Raw genomic sequence first — 17,622 nt, 5'->3', positions numbered from 1 at the left:
CAGCAGTGATGCCATTTTGAGCAATGTGTATCCATGAAAGTAATCAGATTACAGTTACTTCATCAATCCAGTAATAGTTACTATTGAGTCAATAAGTGTGTGGTTGTGTGTGTGTGTGTGCGTTGCTGCGGGATGGAATCAGGAAACGCGAGCAGCAACTCTATAATGCATATAAAATGAGTATCGTTGGCCACAAACAGGGTTTTAAAACAACATTACGTTTCCCCCGAGCAAAACATCTAACTGCCACGCTCTTACGTTTACGTACATGCACGCACGCCCAGCCACACACACACACACACAGTTGCCTTCATGTACCCCCACAGAATCGGAAACCACAGAACTCGAACAATACTGTATGCAGGGTTGCCACAATCGGTCGATCTATCAGTAAGAGTCTTTCGAGAAGTGTACTTGAAAATGGTGCGCTTGTTTACAGGTTTTTGTCATGTCAAGTCTGCACTAAGTAGCTTGTTGAATGTGGCTTCAACTACACAAATATTGAAGTTATTGGTTCATGCTGATGACATCATTCTGTAACCTGTGCAGCATATATTCCCAAGTAATGGGTCCGTACGGTTAAGCTAATGCTCTTTTTGCATTGTGGATAAGTGAGATTCCTGCCGCTTGGCAGCTGCGGAAAGTAACTAAAAGGAGATTTGTACTCTAACCTAGTTACTTTTGAAATCAAGTAATCTGAACAGTAACTAAGTTACTTTTAGGCTCAAATAATCAGTGAACTAAGTTACCTTTTCAAGGTAACCTTTACCTTTTCAAGGTAACTTTGGCAAGTGTTTGCTAGTGATATTGCTTAGAGAGGAAAATGAAGACAGACCAGAAGGAAGCGAGATAAAAGATAAAAGACGAGGCGTCCGTCTGTGGTCCACCCCCCCCTCCCCCCACACAATTTTTTTTTTTTTTTAAGATGATGGCCTATCTTTGTTCTGTTTAATCTTGAGGTTTTTTTTTTTTGTTCGCACTGTTTTCTTACTTTCCTCTCACTTTTCACACATCACATTAGCAACAAAAAGGAAGACGCCAAAGCACCATCTTTATCTCTTGCAAGGGACGAAGCTGCCAAAGATAAGTAGCTGTCCTTTAATTTGAAATAAATGGCCTTCATCAGTGAAGCCAAAGCCTCCTGATAGGAGAGGGAGCTTATTAATAATGGCGTCTGAAGATAAAATGGCTCCAGCAACAGAGATGCTAAAGCTGTGTCTACAAGCTACAGCAACCCGAAGGCTGTCCAAGGGCTCCATTTCACACACGGCATGAACCAGATTGTCCCTGATCATTTCCTTCTGGCATCGGTGGGCTTTTCAAGCTGATGTTATTTTAACTTGTACTGAATGTACTGAAGAGTGTGTTGATCATTAACATATATATATATATGCAGCTTGTGCTATCAACAAGTTCCATCAATGACGCTGCATTTTATTTTAATCGTCAAATCACCTACATTTGGTGGGTCCATCGTCATCAAACGCTCACTCTGAAATCATTCCCCCTGGTTTTATTTTGGTATCTTCATCACCAAAATTTTCAACAATATGTGGTTGTAAAACAATAGCACCAATGTTCTAGTTTGGCTTTCACCTTAGATCACTATTAGATCTAAATGTTGCACAAATCTGGAGACAACTTTAACGCCGCTGTGCTGACATCATCTGATGGACGTTGTTTTGCTTGCAATTTGGGCTTACTTTTGAGAATCAGGATTTCACAGCAACATGACTAGTAGCAAATAAAACAGATAAGAGTTGTACTGTATTAATATGTTCCAGTATTGCATTTTATGGCATACTAATCCGCTATGTGGGGAACGTCACGTGACGATGAAGGCCGGAAAACGGGATTGCCGACTTCCCGTTCATGCTACGCTAACGAGCATGACTATGGTTTGTTGACATGATTGTTGGAAGCCGAACTTGCTAAAATTGTGTTTTCTTTATGGCTGGTCTCTTCAGACAAAAGGTAATACATGCAGAATCTGAATCAGAATCATCTTTATTTGCCAAGTATGTCCAAAACACACAAGGAATTTGTCTCCGGTAGTTGGAGCCGCTCTAGTACAACAGACAGTCAATTTGCAGAACACTTTGGAGACATAAAGACATTGACAAAAAACAATTGTGCAAAAAGATGCAGAGTCCTCTAGCACTTAGAGCAGTTCGAATGACTAATATTGCAATAGTCCGGTGCAATGACCAATGTGCAAAGGGCGCTGAGACTTCAAGGAGTGTATGCGGTTTAAAGTGACGAGTCGCGCGATCATCTGGGACAATGTCGGTTGTGCAAATGTTACAGATTCTCCTCAATCAGTGTGCAAATGGAGCAGATGCTACTCTGGCATGAGTGGCCAGTATATGCAAATAGTGCAGCATGGCGAGACAACTACAGTGAGTGCACGAGTAATACATAATTGGCCCCACACAAATGTGACAACAAACTCAAGTCAAAAAATTGCCAGCTTATTGTAATGGAATTATGCACTGTATATAATTCATTTAAACAAACATCATAAGTCATATGTAAACACAAATGAAGCGAATATCGACTATAGTTATCTTTGGTGGCTCTGTGGTGTCATCTTGTGTTTAAAATAAATAAATAAATAAATAAATAAATAAAGACACTGTAGATGTTTAAAGTTCCCTTGGGTGCTATGTCACAGCCCCCGTCACCATTCACCCGAGCGAGAAGGAAATGCTTTTATCCATTTGCCGAATGCGGAAGGAGGTTATACTCCATACTACATATATTGGATTGGGTATTGGTTAGTATCAAACAATTGGTTAAATTCATGTTACCAACTTTTGCACCTCACCCCACTCTTGTGTCTAATTAAGCAATGATATACTATCCATTCATTTTATATACAGCTTACCCTGTTTAGGGTTTAGGGGAGGTGGAGCCTATCCCAGCTGACTTCAGGCAAAAGCCAGATTTCACCCTAGACTTGTCACCAATCACAGTGCACATTCTCCATTTTCACTTATATTCACAATGTCACTGAGTGGGAAACGACACCGCCTGCACAGAAGTCAGGCATCGTAACGTCAGTCTACCATCAATGACTCCAACGTGAAACAAATTTGAATTAAATAGATACAAGCACTAATCACATGTACCATACACTTTGGAAGATTTATCATGGAGCCTTGAAAGAAGTGCCTTTTAGTTGGAACGACACGTGAAGCACATTCACTGTCAGCCTGTCAAGCCGTAAATGCGGAAGTTCTTGCTGTATATATTGTATGTTCTCTGTGACTGATCTGCCAAAATATAAACAGTAAGATTAGAAACTTAATTAACAGCGCTGCCCTGTTACTTTTAATCTCTGGCGGTAATGGTGGAGGCGGACAGAACACAGAGGCCTCAGACTTGTGGACCGCATAGAAGTGCTTAGGGAGACAAAGAGAAATGAAAATGAAAAATGAAGAGAGTTGCAAATTAAAAAATGGTGAAAGACACAAAACACATCACAGCTACACAAAGGTTGTTTAGAACAGTTATGTGACTGATTAATAAAATACTCTTATCAGCTCCAAACCGCATTTCTCACTGCATTTAACTTGATTCCTTTTGACTATAAACATTATTTGTTATATGCTTTTTGTTCAAGCCACTCAATGACTAATGCGCCTACCTCGCCAAATCTCAAGAGAAGACGCTAAAATACTGGCTAGAAAAGAAGCCAACATAATTTTCAAGACGTTTTCATACCGCACTTGGCAACGCACAAGCCGGCGTCGACTTTCCCATTCATTGTATATGTACTGAGCGGGTGTGACCACGGAATGCCTTGTCGCGGCGCTGCAAGTGTAGAGGGCGGATGATGTGACGCGCACTCTATAGGAAAACGATTCTATTCTGGAGCGGCGTCGCGGTGATGTCAGAAAGCTTCTCCGATACGAGAGGGGATTGCGGAGTTCTCAGCGCTAAGGGGAAAAGGGGAGCATAATAAATGCTATGTCCCACGAGCCCAAGCTTTGGGATAATAGAAAAGTTATACACCGAAATGTCTCTGCAGTAGGCTTTCAAGCTGCTCCTAGCTCAGCCCGAAATATAACTATATTCTACTATAGTACTACTATAGTAGTCTACTATAGTTTATATATATATAGATTATATTTGAGGTCACTGTTGGTGTAGTGGTACACTCGCCTGACTTTGGTGCAGGCAGCGTGGGTTCAGTTCCCACTCAGTGACTGTGTGAATGTGAGTGCGAATGGTTGTCTGTGTCTATATGTGCCCTGCGACTGACTGGCGACCAGTTCAGGGTGTAGTCCGCCTTTCGCCCGAAGTCAGCTGGGATAGGCTCCAGCATCCCGCGACCCTAAAATAGGATAAGCGGTGTTGAAAATGGATGGATGGATGGATAGACTATATTTGACTTTCATCCCATAAAATGGACAGTTTTGGTGGTTGTAATAATTCAGCCACGGGGACGGCTTATTTGTGACGTGACGTCATCTTTATTCGATAGGAGCAATTGTCTCATTTTGCTCAAATGTTCCTACCTTCTCCCGCCTAGCTCCTCTGTCAATCTCCTCATCTTCTCAATGGAATTTCTAGTGGGAGGCTCTAGCATATAAACAGAGGAGCGAGGACCTAGGAAGTTGCAATTAGAGAAATGAGTTGAGCACACTTTGTTTAACCTTAAAAGCCTCGACTGTAATTATTTAACCATTTACTTCTCTTAGCTTTTCTGATAAAACATACCATACCCTGCTTGCACCTTTCCATTAACGTACATGTTCATACCCCTCACCCAAACAATCTGAGGATTAGTGGTATTACAGCACACTATTCCCTGGAGGTCAAGCTCACCTGGTGTTAAGCAGCAGCTCACAATAGAAATGTTCAGCTTGCTTTAAATGTAAATGTACTGTTTTTATTAGTAAAATGCTGATAACAGAGATAAACCATTCTATTGTATCATTTAAAATAAGTTTTAATGCAGGTCCTACATGACAGGTTGAACATTTACCCATTTGAGTGTTTATCCTCTTTGTGCTTAAGAGTGAAGCGCATCTTGTTAGTTTGAGAGTGTAAGTCCACTACTACCAATAAGACAGTAGCTTATTGGTAGTAGTGAGGCCTAGAGGTTATTAAATTATTTACTGTCATTTCTGTAAGTCAAGTCATTTCTAAGATCTGAGGATGTTATGTTAATAGGGCTATAATGATACACCAAGGTCACGACTCGATACGTATCACGATTTCTTGAAGTAGCATTCGTAGCTGATCAACATTTTCCATCAGTGAAAAAGGGCACCACAACGGTGGTGGGGAAGTACCCAAATCACTACTGCAGACCTCACTTGACTCAGTTAAGGTCAGTGTTCATGACTCCACCATAAGAAAGACTGGGCAGAAATGGCCTGCACGGCAGAGTTCCAAGACGAAAACCACTGCTGAGCAAACGGAACATTAAGGCTCGTCTCAATTTCACCAGAAGACATCTTCATGATCCCCGAGTGGTCTGACGAGACAAAAGTTGAACATTTTGGATGGTGTGTGTTCCATTACATCTGGCGTAAAAGTAACACTGCATTTCAGAAAAATAATATCATACCAACAGTAAAATATGGTGGTGGTAGTGTGATGGTCTGGGGCTGTTTTGCTGCTTCAGAACCTGGAAGAATTGCTGTGATAAATGGACCCATGAATTCTGCTGTCTACCAAAAAAATCCTGGAGGAGGACATCCGACCATCTGTGACCTCAAGCTGCAGCAGGACAATGATCCAAAACACACCAGCAAGTCCACCTCGCAAGAAAAACAAAATGAAGACCTTGGAGGGTCCTGACCTGACTCCTATTGAGATGCTGTGGCATGACTTTAAAGAGGCAGTTCATGCTCAAAAACCCTCCTATGTGGCTGAATTACAACAATTCTGCAAAGATGAGTAAGCCAAAATTCCTCTACCGTGTTGTAAGAAACTCATTGTAAGTTATCGCAAACGCTTGATTGGCCTTGTTGCTGCTACGGGTGGCCCAACCAGGTAGTAGGTTTAGGGGGCAAGAAAGCGCCGTGTAGGTTTTGATTTTTTTTCTCCCTCAATAATAAAAAACATTTTAAAACTGCATTTTGTGTTTACTTGTTTTGTCTTTGACCGATATTTAAGTTAAGAAATCAGTAGGGGGTAAACGCTTTTTCACACCACTGTGTGTGTGTGTGTATATGTGTGTGTGTGTGTGTGTGTGTGTGTGTGTATATATATATATATATATATATATATATATATATATATATATATATATATATATATGTGTGTATATATATATATGTGTGTATATATATATAAATATTATGTATGTATATCTCTCGCAACAAGTCCAGAGTGTACCCTGACCCTAGTGAGGCCAAGTGGTATAGAAAATGGAAGGATGGATGATGAGATTACGCACATCAAAGGTCAGACAACCTTTTAGAATGGAGTGTGTTCAACCTTAGAAGTTCTTTGGTAGTCACAGTGATTTGTTACTAGAAAGCAATATTGGTGTTTTGACACAAACTTGAACTGCGAGCACAAGCCTGGTCCCTACTGTGACTGCAAGTAGTTTGAATTAGTGAGCCTTTCCCAGGCTGTGGCTCATTAAAAGGTCCACTGTGAGACACACTGACCACAGGGAGTGAGCGTATTGTTTTAACTCTGCTTAATTAAAGTTGCCAATTAAAACACTTATCATATTAGTCAGGTTTGCTCTGGAGAATGTGGGCATTTAACTGGTTACAAAATGAGGAAAAGAACAGATCCTTATCTATTACTGCTTATTAGCCTGCTGTGCGTGGTCGATGTGTGTATGTGTGTCAGAGCCCTGGGGGTTTAATATGGAAAGTGAAATTGTGTGCGCGTACACACGCGTGTGTCTTACCTCACGTTTGATTCTGTATTGGCTGCAGCTCGGTGGAATTTTTCCTTGCTCTGTTCGTACATTTCCAAATTCTACAGAGACAGAAACAAAATTATCATTTTACAAGGTCAGGTAGACTAAATTGTTCGTAAAAGTTTGGTTTTTAAATTTTTAACTGAGACATGGGAACATTACACAGCCTCCAAACTTTCACAAAAGTATTACTAGAAAATCTAACACTGTGCATTACTTGAAATATGTAGCATAGCAGCAGCTTCAAAATCACTCTAATGGTACACTGGTTGGCAATGTGGGAAAACAGCATCCTGCTGTTGCTGTGTTGATCCTAAATCACCTGCTGTAGTGGTCTGTAATATTGTTGGACCAGCCAAGATACCTTTTACTATATGTTGTGTTAGCACTAGAGTCTGTGCTAGCATTAGTATTCAGAGCTTGTGAGGAGTGCTGATACAAACTTTGCAGCACAATAGAATAATCATCCGTTTTTGGCATGTTAAGTCTTCCCTGTCGCTTGTATTTTTGAAAATCCAATTCCAAACATGAAATCAGTCATTAGTCTCTTACACTTTAATCAAGGTAAGATAAATGCATGAGACAAATGATTTGGTTTTTTAAAACAAATTTCGCACTAAGTAAAGGAGAATTGGGCAGTGCGCCGGTGGAAAAAAGAAAACTAAAACAGCGCTAATCCACAACAACTGCAGCCTCTCTCTGCTGATCTTCCGAGCTTAAGCCTGCACACATCCAGCATCCTCTCCAAATATTTAATTAACCAATAAACTATACCAGCTGAGAAGGATGGAAGCAAAAAATGAGAGATCTTTTGAAAGTATTATATGCGAGAGGTAGAGCACAAAAAACAAAAACAAAAAAAATCTAAAATCTCATTAGAATCTTTATTTAGAAATGTGTCTGGCATTCCAAACTAGGTAATACATGACTAAAACTAGTCATATAATATCAATATAAGCAAAGCTGCAGTAGGCTGAGATCATTTTTGATTCAGTACAGCTGAACTCCGGTCATGAGAACATTTTGCAAAGTCAAACAGACTCAACCACAGCGTTATGTGGGCGCAGTAAAGCAAGCACACTGAGCCCTGCACACAGAAACTGAAATTCACACATTTGTACAGTACGCACACAGCGCACCTGATTATACAATGCATGGAAAAATGCAGACGCGCTCGCTCTCTACGTCTTTCTGTCCTTCATAGCTGCGCCCGCTGAGAGGTCTATCAACAAACATCCGAGGCCTGACAGCAAACACAGCTTGGAGCGCCCATATGCCAGCCTGCCAGTCTTCTAGGGCCTCTGTATACCAAACCTGTCGCTAATGAGACTTTCATAAATAGTGCGCATCTGACACCAAGATCACGTGCCAAAGACTTCCTTCTCATTGGGATTGTGATAGTGCATGCCAACTTTAGAATTAACCAAATACAGTGCAACTTCTAAAGTCAACAGTCCCGGATATCGTACAAATCAGAAATCAACATTTTCATGAAAAATATACCTCTACAGTTGCAAAAATCCACAAACTAATGCAATGCAGACCACAAGGCCTCCCCATATTGTGTGAGACTTCGACATTTCGCTTTTTCTCCGTGTTTGGGGGGTAATTTGATGATGATAGTCATACAGTACAGAAACAGAAGTTACTTGCAGTGTATCGAGACCATCGCGACAGAAACAATGCACACACGTCTGTCCTGCTTGTTTTTTGATTTAGAGGCAACCTGCGTATCAAAATGGATTGCGTTTGACCTTGGTGGTTCGAATGTAGGGGAGAAAGAAAAAAAAAAAAGAAAAAAAAAACCTACTTAACTACTACTTGGACTAACCCAATGTTTGCTTGTAGGTTCTTCAGTTCATTCGGTCAAAGCATCAACATATGCTCATTGTTGTGTGCTCATTTGAGTGACTGTGAATTTTAATGGTTGTCTGGTGTGTGCAAATCCTGCATGCAGTCTACGGTGGACCATACCTTTCTACCTAAATCAGCTGGCAGAGAATGCAGCTCCCTTAGCACAGACTAGAATATGTACATCATGATTTTCATTTTAAGTAACTCACTATTTTTCTTTTTTGTATAAGTATTAATGTCCTCTTTTTACTTGACCATAAAAGAGAATGAAAATCTGTTCGAGAGAGCAAAGTCCAAATGTAATGTCTACAAATAAGTAAAAAGGGTTTCAGGTGGTTGAATGCATATAGTGGGAAAGGGATGACATTAAGTACTTCCAACCCTAATAATGGATGGACAGGCGAGCATAAAACTCTTGGGCCACGATCCCTAGCACCAGTCTTTGAAATGATTTCATCTCGTGGGGAGAATCAAATAGTTGGTGAATATGAAGTCTACACACCCCTGTTCAAATGCCAGGTCTTTGTGATGTAAAAAGGTCAAAGGAGAAAGAAAAATAGCTGAGATCAAGTTGTGTGCGTACTTCTAAGGACTTGAGATGTGGCTGTGTTAACAATTAAGCAATCACATTCAAATTCAAATAAAGGGGCGTAAGCACACACCTGCCACCATTTAAACTATCCCTAATTAACTCAAAATAACATTCAGCTGTTCTAGTAGGCTTTTTCCTGACATTTTTAAAAAGTTATAGCTTACAGCACATGCCATTGTCTGCACAGAGCTTCCAAAGCATCAGAGGGATCAGTCAAGAGAAGGATACAAAATAATTTACAAGGCATTAAATATACCATGCAACACAGTGAAAATAGTCATCATTACGTGGAGAAAATATGGCACAACAGGGACATTACCAAGAGCTGGAAATTCCTCCAAAATTGATGAATTTCTGGCAAGTACTGGCTGTTCAGTACATATTCTGGGCAATGAAGCCTCATCTTAAAAAGCATAACATCCAAACCTGGCTAAACTAAAGTGGGAAAGTGTGTTATGGTTCCATAAAACCAACGTTGAACATCTTTTTGCCATAATTTCAATAGGTATGTTTGGCAGAAACACAGCACTGCTCATAACCAAAACAACGTCATAACTACAGTAAAGCATGGTGATGGCATCATCATGCTTGGGGGGGTTTATCTGAAACTGGAACTGGGGCTTTAATCAAGGAGGAGGATTATGAACAGTTCCAAATACTTGTCAGTGTTGGCACAAAACCTCCAGATCTTGCATAGCATGGCAGTGTAGCATTTTATTGTCAGTCCTCAATATATGTGGAACATACAGAGGGCTGAAATTACTTTTCCAAGAGGCCACTGTCGCAAAAAAACAATTTAAAAAAAATAATAAAAAATCATAAAACATAAAGACATCCATTCAGATATGCTCTTTCCTGTATGGAGAGGAACTTCATCTTTCAGCATGAGAATCAGAATGGTTTCACCAGAAGAAGATTGAGGTTTTGGAATGGCCCAGCCAGAGTCCAGAACTGAATCCAATTGACCATCTGTGAGCTGATCTGACGAGGTCTGTGTGCAGGAGATGCCCTCGCAATCTGACAGATTTGTAACATTTTTGCAAAGAAGAGTGGACAAATATGTGCCTCAGTGATAGTCTCCCACACAAAAAGCCAAACGTGTTGCATCAAAGTATGGGTTTGAGGGTGTGCATAATTATCTAACCAGGTTATTATGTTTTTTTTATTCCCCCTTCAAATATTTCTGTTCATTTTTCAATTAAGTTCTTCAGGTTATATGGCACATTTATGATGGAAAACGTTCTGAACAGATCTATCTTGAGCTCCTTTTCTTGCATCACAAAAACCTGGCATTTGAACACAGGCATGTAGACTTCTACTGAAAATGTTTTAAAAATGACTTTTCCATGTGGGACCTGGAGGAATTGCTTGCCCAGGAAAGGCCATACAAAGGTTCTTATTGGTTGGCACCTGGTGAGGCTGAGACTTCAATGAGACTACACCTTTTTTCTGCCCAGCAAATGTCAGACAGTTGAAAGGGAATGAACACAAATAAAATGACTCCCCGCAGAGGCTGACTGTTACTAAAATCTCTGATCTTTCACATTTGCAGAAACATCCATTGTGTGTGTTTGTTTTAACAGAATTTTTTTTTTCCACTGAATATACATAGCGGTTCACAATTTAGCCTCTGCTGCTACAGAGATTGTAAAAGTGACACCTTTGAATCCTTTGAATAGTGTGTGTTTGTTTACCCTCTTCTCCAGTAGTGCCACCTGCTCCTTATAGAAAGCATCCAACGCTTTCAGTCGTAACTCTTTCTTCTGAAGCTCTTGACTCTGCGAGAGTGTACGCACGCACGCACGCACGCACGCACGCAAGCACCCACGCACACACGCACACACAAATGCGGATTAAAAACATGGCGTTACAAGGTTGATTTGTCAGGTCTACAGTATCCTTAATTAACAAGTTCAAACAAAACCCAAAGTCTCGATATGAAAAATGTTCTTCAGAGTTAACAGTTTGATTAGAAGTATGAAACTGTGAAAACTGAAAAAGTATAATGAAATGCTGTTTTGAGTGATGATCTATCGTGCATTGTAATTCATTGCTCTGATTATTGGGATGCAGTCGTCATGCTTTCTAAGGGTAAAAATAAAGAGAAACTGCTGACTCTCGCGCTTTGTAACGTCAGATTTCTTTTTAGTATCATGAAGGGCCTGATGTACTAAGATCCCAAATAGCGGGGACTAAATTGCGTGTTCACAATGGAATATTTGGGAGAGCACCACAAGTGCAAAATAACATTAGAAGTGATGGAATTGTACGCATTACTGGAAGACAAACAAACATTACAGAGTTACAGAAAAGAAAATTATTCCTCTGTTAATCTTTGTGAAGACAGCTGCGGCATGAATAAATGCCATGTTTTGTTTGATTTAACTGATCCGGAGTGCAAATCCTCCATAACATTGTGTTTTAAACTCAGGGCAGCACACCCCAAAAACTGCTCTGGTGGTGGGCAAAACCAGACCATTGTCACATTGCGCTGAAATGACCCAGATGCAATGAAATGTAGAAATGAAGAATTTTGTCAGAGGTGACTGCCCTTAAAAAAAACTGCATTGCTCAATTGACAAAATGTTATGATAGCTATATATTTTTGGGGGTTTCTGGCGATTTAAAAAATCTTGACATAAGCGGGAAAGATCCATTCTCCCTTTTGCCTCTAATTTATCCTGTGCCAACTCATCATGGTTTAGCAAATCAATGCTATTCACACTTGCATTTCAGACAAGGTATTTAAAGATGCAAACTCAGCCATCACAATTCATCTCAGGGTTGATAGATCACATTGCAAACTCCTCCCAAAAAGCGAGAAATGAACAATTATGTGTGCGCCCGGTTTGTCAGCCTTCAAATCTGCTTGTGAGAGCAATCAAGTTTGCACCTGGATTTGCACACGCAAACCTTTAGTAAATCAGACTGTACACATTTTTAGGTGCTTTGTTTGTGTATGTATAGCTCAACTGCAAAATATCAGTAGTAGAAAAACCTCAGTCACTTATATCAAGAGGTTCCTCTTCATCATAAAATAATGTAAAGTATTTTATTCTGTACATGTTGTACATATAATGTATTTAAAACAGTCCATGTGTTTAGGTATAGATTGTTAATTCAGAATTTAGTACAGTAAATAATGAGTTTTTTAGAGTGGACAAGCAACCAATGAAACAAAATGAATTAAAATTTCCATGTCACACTGAAAAAGGGCTTCCAATTAAGCAACAGACTTTGCCTTTAATGGTTTGCGCAAAAACAATACCTTTAGGTTTATCCCTAGAAAGAACAGTAACATTTGATCCTAACCTTTGTAAACTATATCACAACATCCATGTGCATGCCCTGATTTTTTTAAGGTAGGACTAACAGCACTGTGTAAGTATCAGGCTGCAGAAACACACATAGACACACTAGGAGGAAGATTCATCATAATTATCAGGGCTGCTGAACACCAAATCAAATCAGATATGTGTAGCATAAACAAACTGAGGCAAGGAGAAAAAAAAGATTCAGATGTAGTTTATGCGTCACAGACGAGCTGCAGCGGGTATACGTGAAAAATAGGGATTACATGAGTTTGTGCGTCAGTTCAATATTAAAGATGGGAGTTTATGCTTGGAAAGTTTGAGTTACAAGAGAGTGCCTTCAAATAAAAGTAAGCACACTTGCTCTTCCTATTTGTATGCCGACTGTGTTTGTCCAGATTTAATTTGCAGCCAGAGAGGAAAATGAGAGCGAATCATACGACTCCCCTGTTGTCCCTGCAGGGGTATGCAAGTCTACGCTAGATAAGAGGCAACCAGGCAAGACTCAACACACACCACATCACATTGCACACAAGTCAAAAGACACCCAAATAGTGACACATTGTGTTTTAAGGAGAAGGAAAGGATTTCGACAAACTACTGTACATGGGAATAACTTAACTGCAATCAAGGGTTGAATATCACTGAAACTACAGTACATTGATATAGCAAAGTGCAGGTTAACCTTAGTGTTGAAAGAGCAAAATATGTATGGTGTGATGTCTGGATCCTTTAAATACGTATGCCTCTTAAGGTCACGCATTTCGGAATTCAAGCTTTTTTTTCGACAAAGATATTTGGAGTCGAACAACAGTTCCCGTCTCTCCATAGAGCCAAGATCTCAACAGAAAGTTGACTGAAGCGATGCGACGGTGCCAAGTCACGTAAGAATATCACCCTATGGTGTACGAGTGCAATTTTGACAAGCGCAGAGTCCGTAAAATCCGGAGACAATTGGTCTAATGGACCATCCGCACAACACACAAACAATGAATACAGAACTTGCAATGTGATATGAGTACAAAATAAATCTGAATATCCACTTCCTACTTCCCAGCGGGCAGTGTGTGTACCCTGTATGGTTTTACCATCTGATAAAAGCAGCAGTCTGTTTGCCCGTTTCCCCCGTTCTCCCCCTTCTCATTACTTACTCTGCTGGGTTTATTTACCACGTAGCTTCCAGCAAGACAATAAATTAGCACTCAATAATAATTGGACTGGTAATTACGACCAGGCAGCTACAAAGCGATGGAAGAAGGACAATCGGGGCCATTCATTTTTTTACTATTATTATTTACGGCTCCTCTTTTTGTCATTAATAGTCTGACCCATTATACAATGACTGCTCCCCCAGGACAATAATGCACTTTAAATATGAGTGCAAATTGTCTCAATAAAGAATCTGCTAAAAGCTTTGCTTCTTTTTATCATGTCTGGTACTCAGAACATCTGCTGCGTTTTAATAATTACAAATTATTGCCAAGAGTAAGATAATGGCGCCATAATCTCAGTTTGCTTGTTTAAGCTTTAATGACGTAATGCAGTGCTCTGGTACCATGATATGAAGAAAGAGCTGATTTTTAGCGCAAACTAAACGTGGCTAAAGGTACTGTACAGCATACATTTTGATGTCTACGGATGGGCAACAATGTAGAACAACAAATATTAATAATTAAAGCTCCAAGCAGCGACAATTCACTCACTTTTTCCGGAACCCTCGAAATGATAACTGGTGTCAGGGGAAAAACATTTGTCAAATTTTTCAGGGGGCACTTTGGTGTGAATTTTGTGGGGTTGGTATTTGGGACCCTCAAAAGAAGACACATTTTCACCAGCATATGTTCACCTGCCAAAGATGGTGAGTTCTGGCGAATGTTGAGGCACCCCCATAAAGAATAAAAGTTTGGACCCTTTGCACTGCCTTGTGCTCAGGCCTTAATTACAGTTGTGTTCAATGTAGAGAGAGAATGTTAGCATTTGCTATACAGACAATGCTTAAAGGAGGGTATCTGCACATTTAAGCCATATTTAAAACTTCGCTTTTAAGGGCATTTCAATCAAATTTCAGACCTCTCATTCACTAGCTGAGACCACTAGGAATTGGCGATATAGTCCGAAATTTTGCAATATTTTTAAAATACCATACACTTGTATTTAATGAAACATTTTAACAGTAATTGCACCTTCCAAGGAGCAGCACTACAGAAATATACAATATCTACACTTAACAAAATGAAACTATGGCTGCAACTAACGATTATTAATCGACTAATCTGTCGATTAACCCCCTTTTTTTCGATTTATCGATGAATCGGGAGTAAAAAAACATTGAAATTGTCATCCCTTTATTCAAAAACAGGGCATTGTTTAAAATTGACAGTGCAGAAAATGCACAAAAATAAACTGCTTATGATTGATTATGATGTCAGAAAATAGGTTAAATGGGTTTAATTGTTTTCCAAAGTATAAAGATGGTTGCAAATGTTTTATTTGGATAAAACAAAGATAATCAGGCTGTTTTACTATTATAACAGTAAGCTGCTGTATTATAATGACTATAATTACTGATAATTACTTTTGAGAGGCTGAAATTCAGAGGATTTGGACAATTTTGAGTTAAACAAGGTCTCTAAACGATTAATTGATTATCAACAATCATTGTTAATTAATTTGAGATTAAATTAGTTGGCGATTAACCATTGAAATAGCATTTTCTGTGTGTGCCACTTTGAAGATGTTAGAATTTTGCTTTTAAGCATTAGTGGAATTTTTAAGGACGATTGAGTGCTTTTTCGGGATAATTACGGTCTTGATTTCAGAAGTAATTGCAGTTTTCAGGTAGCAGCATTAACGGAAATCTACCTGACCTGAACTCAAAATGAAACATTAAATATTTGTCTTTTCTTTCCAAAAGAAATACAGTATAGCAATAGCATAGCACTCCATCTTTGACATTTTTAAGACGTCTGAATTCTGTGTTGTGGCCTTAGTGTCATTTTTTTAAGGATGTTTAAAGCCAGATTTTTTGAAGCAACTGCAGTCTTCAGGTAGCAGCACTAGCAAAATCTACCGTTTCTACATTCAACAAATAAAATGAAATGAAACTATTAAACATTTCTCTTTCCACATATCCAAAGGAAATATATAAATACCATGTTCTGTCTGACATTTGAATTTTGCATTTAAGTATTAGCATTACTTTTAATAATAATTATGGCCTTAATTTGGGGGAAATTATGTTTTTTTAAATTAAATTAATACTTTCTATGATCGCAGGACATCTTGTGGAAGACAAAATAATGATTACATTTGGATATCAGACAGAAGTGTCAAAAAAATTGCTCTCTCTGTAACTAACACTGATCAATTAGTGTAACAAGTCAAACGCTAACCTGGTTAGAGCTTCACTTATTATATGGCGTTCGCACGATGCTGCCATCTGCACACACGCATGCACACTGCGAGCGTAATATCTTAACATGCAGAACCATATCAGTTCCTGCAGATTACAATTACCGATACAGGTGTTGTCTTATCAGCACCTCAGTCCTCTTCCTCTCCTGTCTGCTTCTTTGTTCACAGTTTTCCCCTCCACTATAGCCTCTGTTATCGCCCCAAGACTCTCATTTTTCTTCCCAGTGCTTCATACCTTTTTCCTCTATCTTTGTAAGTCCTTTTCTCGTATTTACCTGTTGTTTCTCCCTCATTCCATCTGCTCTTTCCTGCTACTTTATTTCCTTGGTGATTGTACCTAAATGGAATAAAACTTATACTTAAGGCGCCAAATAACATGTTAAATTTAAAGCATGAGCCAGCATACTCTTCCAGCAATAACCCTTGCCTGAAGATTGGAAAATCAATTGAAATTCAAGAGAACGCACACATTTAACTTGTTTTCACTCATTTCAATTGCTTAAAATCACAGAGATGCAATATGTCTGACTAAATAAGCAGTTGGAGGCGTACATGATAAAACATGGGGCAATTCACCAGCTAATATGTAGCACGGTAATGAAGCTCGTCCCCATCTGCAACCGTTCGCTTTTCTCAGAGCGTGTACACAGCGGTTTCTTTCACACCCATTACCAAAGTCTGAATGTACTCCCCGAGTCTGATAGATGCGACGTTGCTGCCGGATCTCCAGCTGACGACATGTCATTAAGTGTAAACAAGGCAGGTAGGTGAGTGCAATCAAAGAAAACATCTGGTTCAATTTACCAGTGCAGCTTCACTAACAGATTGACGGACAAGAGAGCAAGTTAAACGTTCATATTCATTAAAACAGAAGCCTCTGATCTAAGACATGCCGTGTCCCAATTCATCACCAGGTGCAGCCGCTTCAATAAAATAGATGCCTCCTGTTTCCCTTTTGACATGTGATGTGACATGTGAGAAGTTCTCAACACACTTCGCCTGCACACCAGACACGGCATCTGTAGAGCTGAAGTTAACTCTGGTAGTGGTGTTGCATGCAGCAAGGAGAATGCCAAGGCTAACACTGCTAAACATTTCTACATTGAACCAAAATAATTAGTCACTGAAATAAAACAAGACAATCTGAAGATCTATGTATAACTATATACGGTGTGTGCGTGTGTGTATATATTTAAAAATCGGTTACAAGTTATTTCAGTGATGATTGTCTTGATTACTACATTAGAATCAAGTGTTCCACGTCAGGCGGCACGGTGGGCCGACTGGTTAGAGCGTCAGCCTCACAGTTCTGAGGAGCGGGGTTCAAACCCCGGCCCCGCCTGTGTGGAGTTTGCATGTTCTCCCCGTGCCTGCGTGGGTTTTCTCCGGTCACCTCCCACATCCCAAAAACATGCACGTTAATTGAAAACTCTAAATTGCCCGTAGGCATGACTGTGACTGTGAGTGCGAATGGTTGTTTGTTTCTATGTGCCCTGCGATTGGCTGGCAACCAGTTCAGGGTGTACCCCGCCTCCTGCCCGATGATAGCTGTGATA

At 39.7% G+C, this 17,622-nt stretch overlaps 1 protein-coding gene across 6 annotated transcripts in view; it reads right to left on the bottom strand.

The window, feature by feature from the left end:
• Window positions 1-17,622, bottom strand: part of LOC133400191 (MICOS complex subunit mic25a-like) — a 39,137-nt gene that overhangs the window by 11,271 nt on the left and 10,244 nt on the right. For 4 of the 6 annotated variants that reach the window (XM_061672634.1, XM_061672626.1, XM_061672617.1 and 1 more), the window contains exons 5-6: window positions 11,036-11,119; window positions 6,884-6,954 (exon numbers count right to left, since the gene is read on the bottom strand). In XM_061672634.1, the coding sequence (XP_061528618.1) occupies window positions 6,884-6,954; window positions 11,036-11,119 (155 nt within the window). The remainder of the gene's footprint in view (window positions 1-6,883; window positions 6,955-11,035; window positions 11,120-17,622) is intronic. The other 2 variants (XM_061672652.1, XM_061672643.1) reach the window with 2 other exon arrangements.

This window comes from Phycodurus eques, chromosome 1, assembly GCF_024500275.1.
Source record: "Phycodurus eques isolate BA_2022a chromosome 1, UOR_Pequ_1.1, whole genome shotgun sequence".
Lineage (NCBI taxonomy): Eukaryota > Metazoa > Chordata > Actinopteri > Syngnathiformes > Syngnathidae > Phycodurus > Phycodurus eques.
This window is presented reverse-complemented; position numbering and strand designations above follow the sequence as displayed.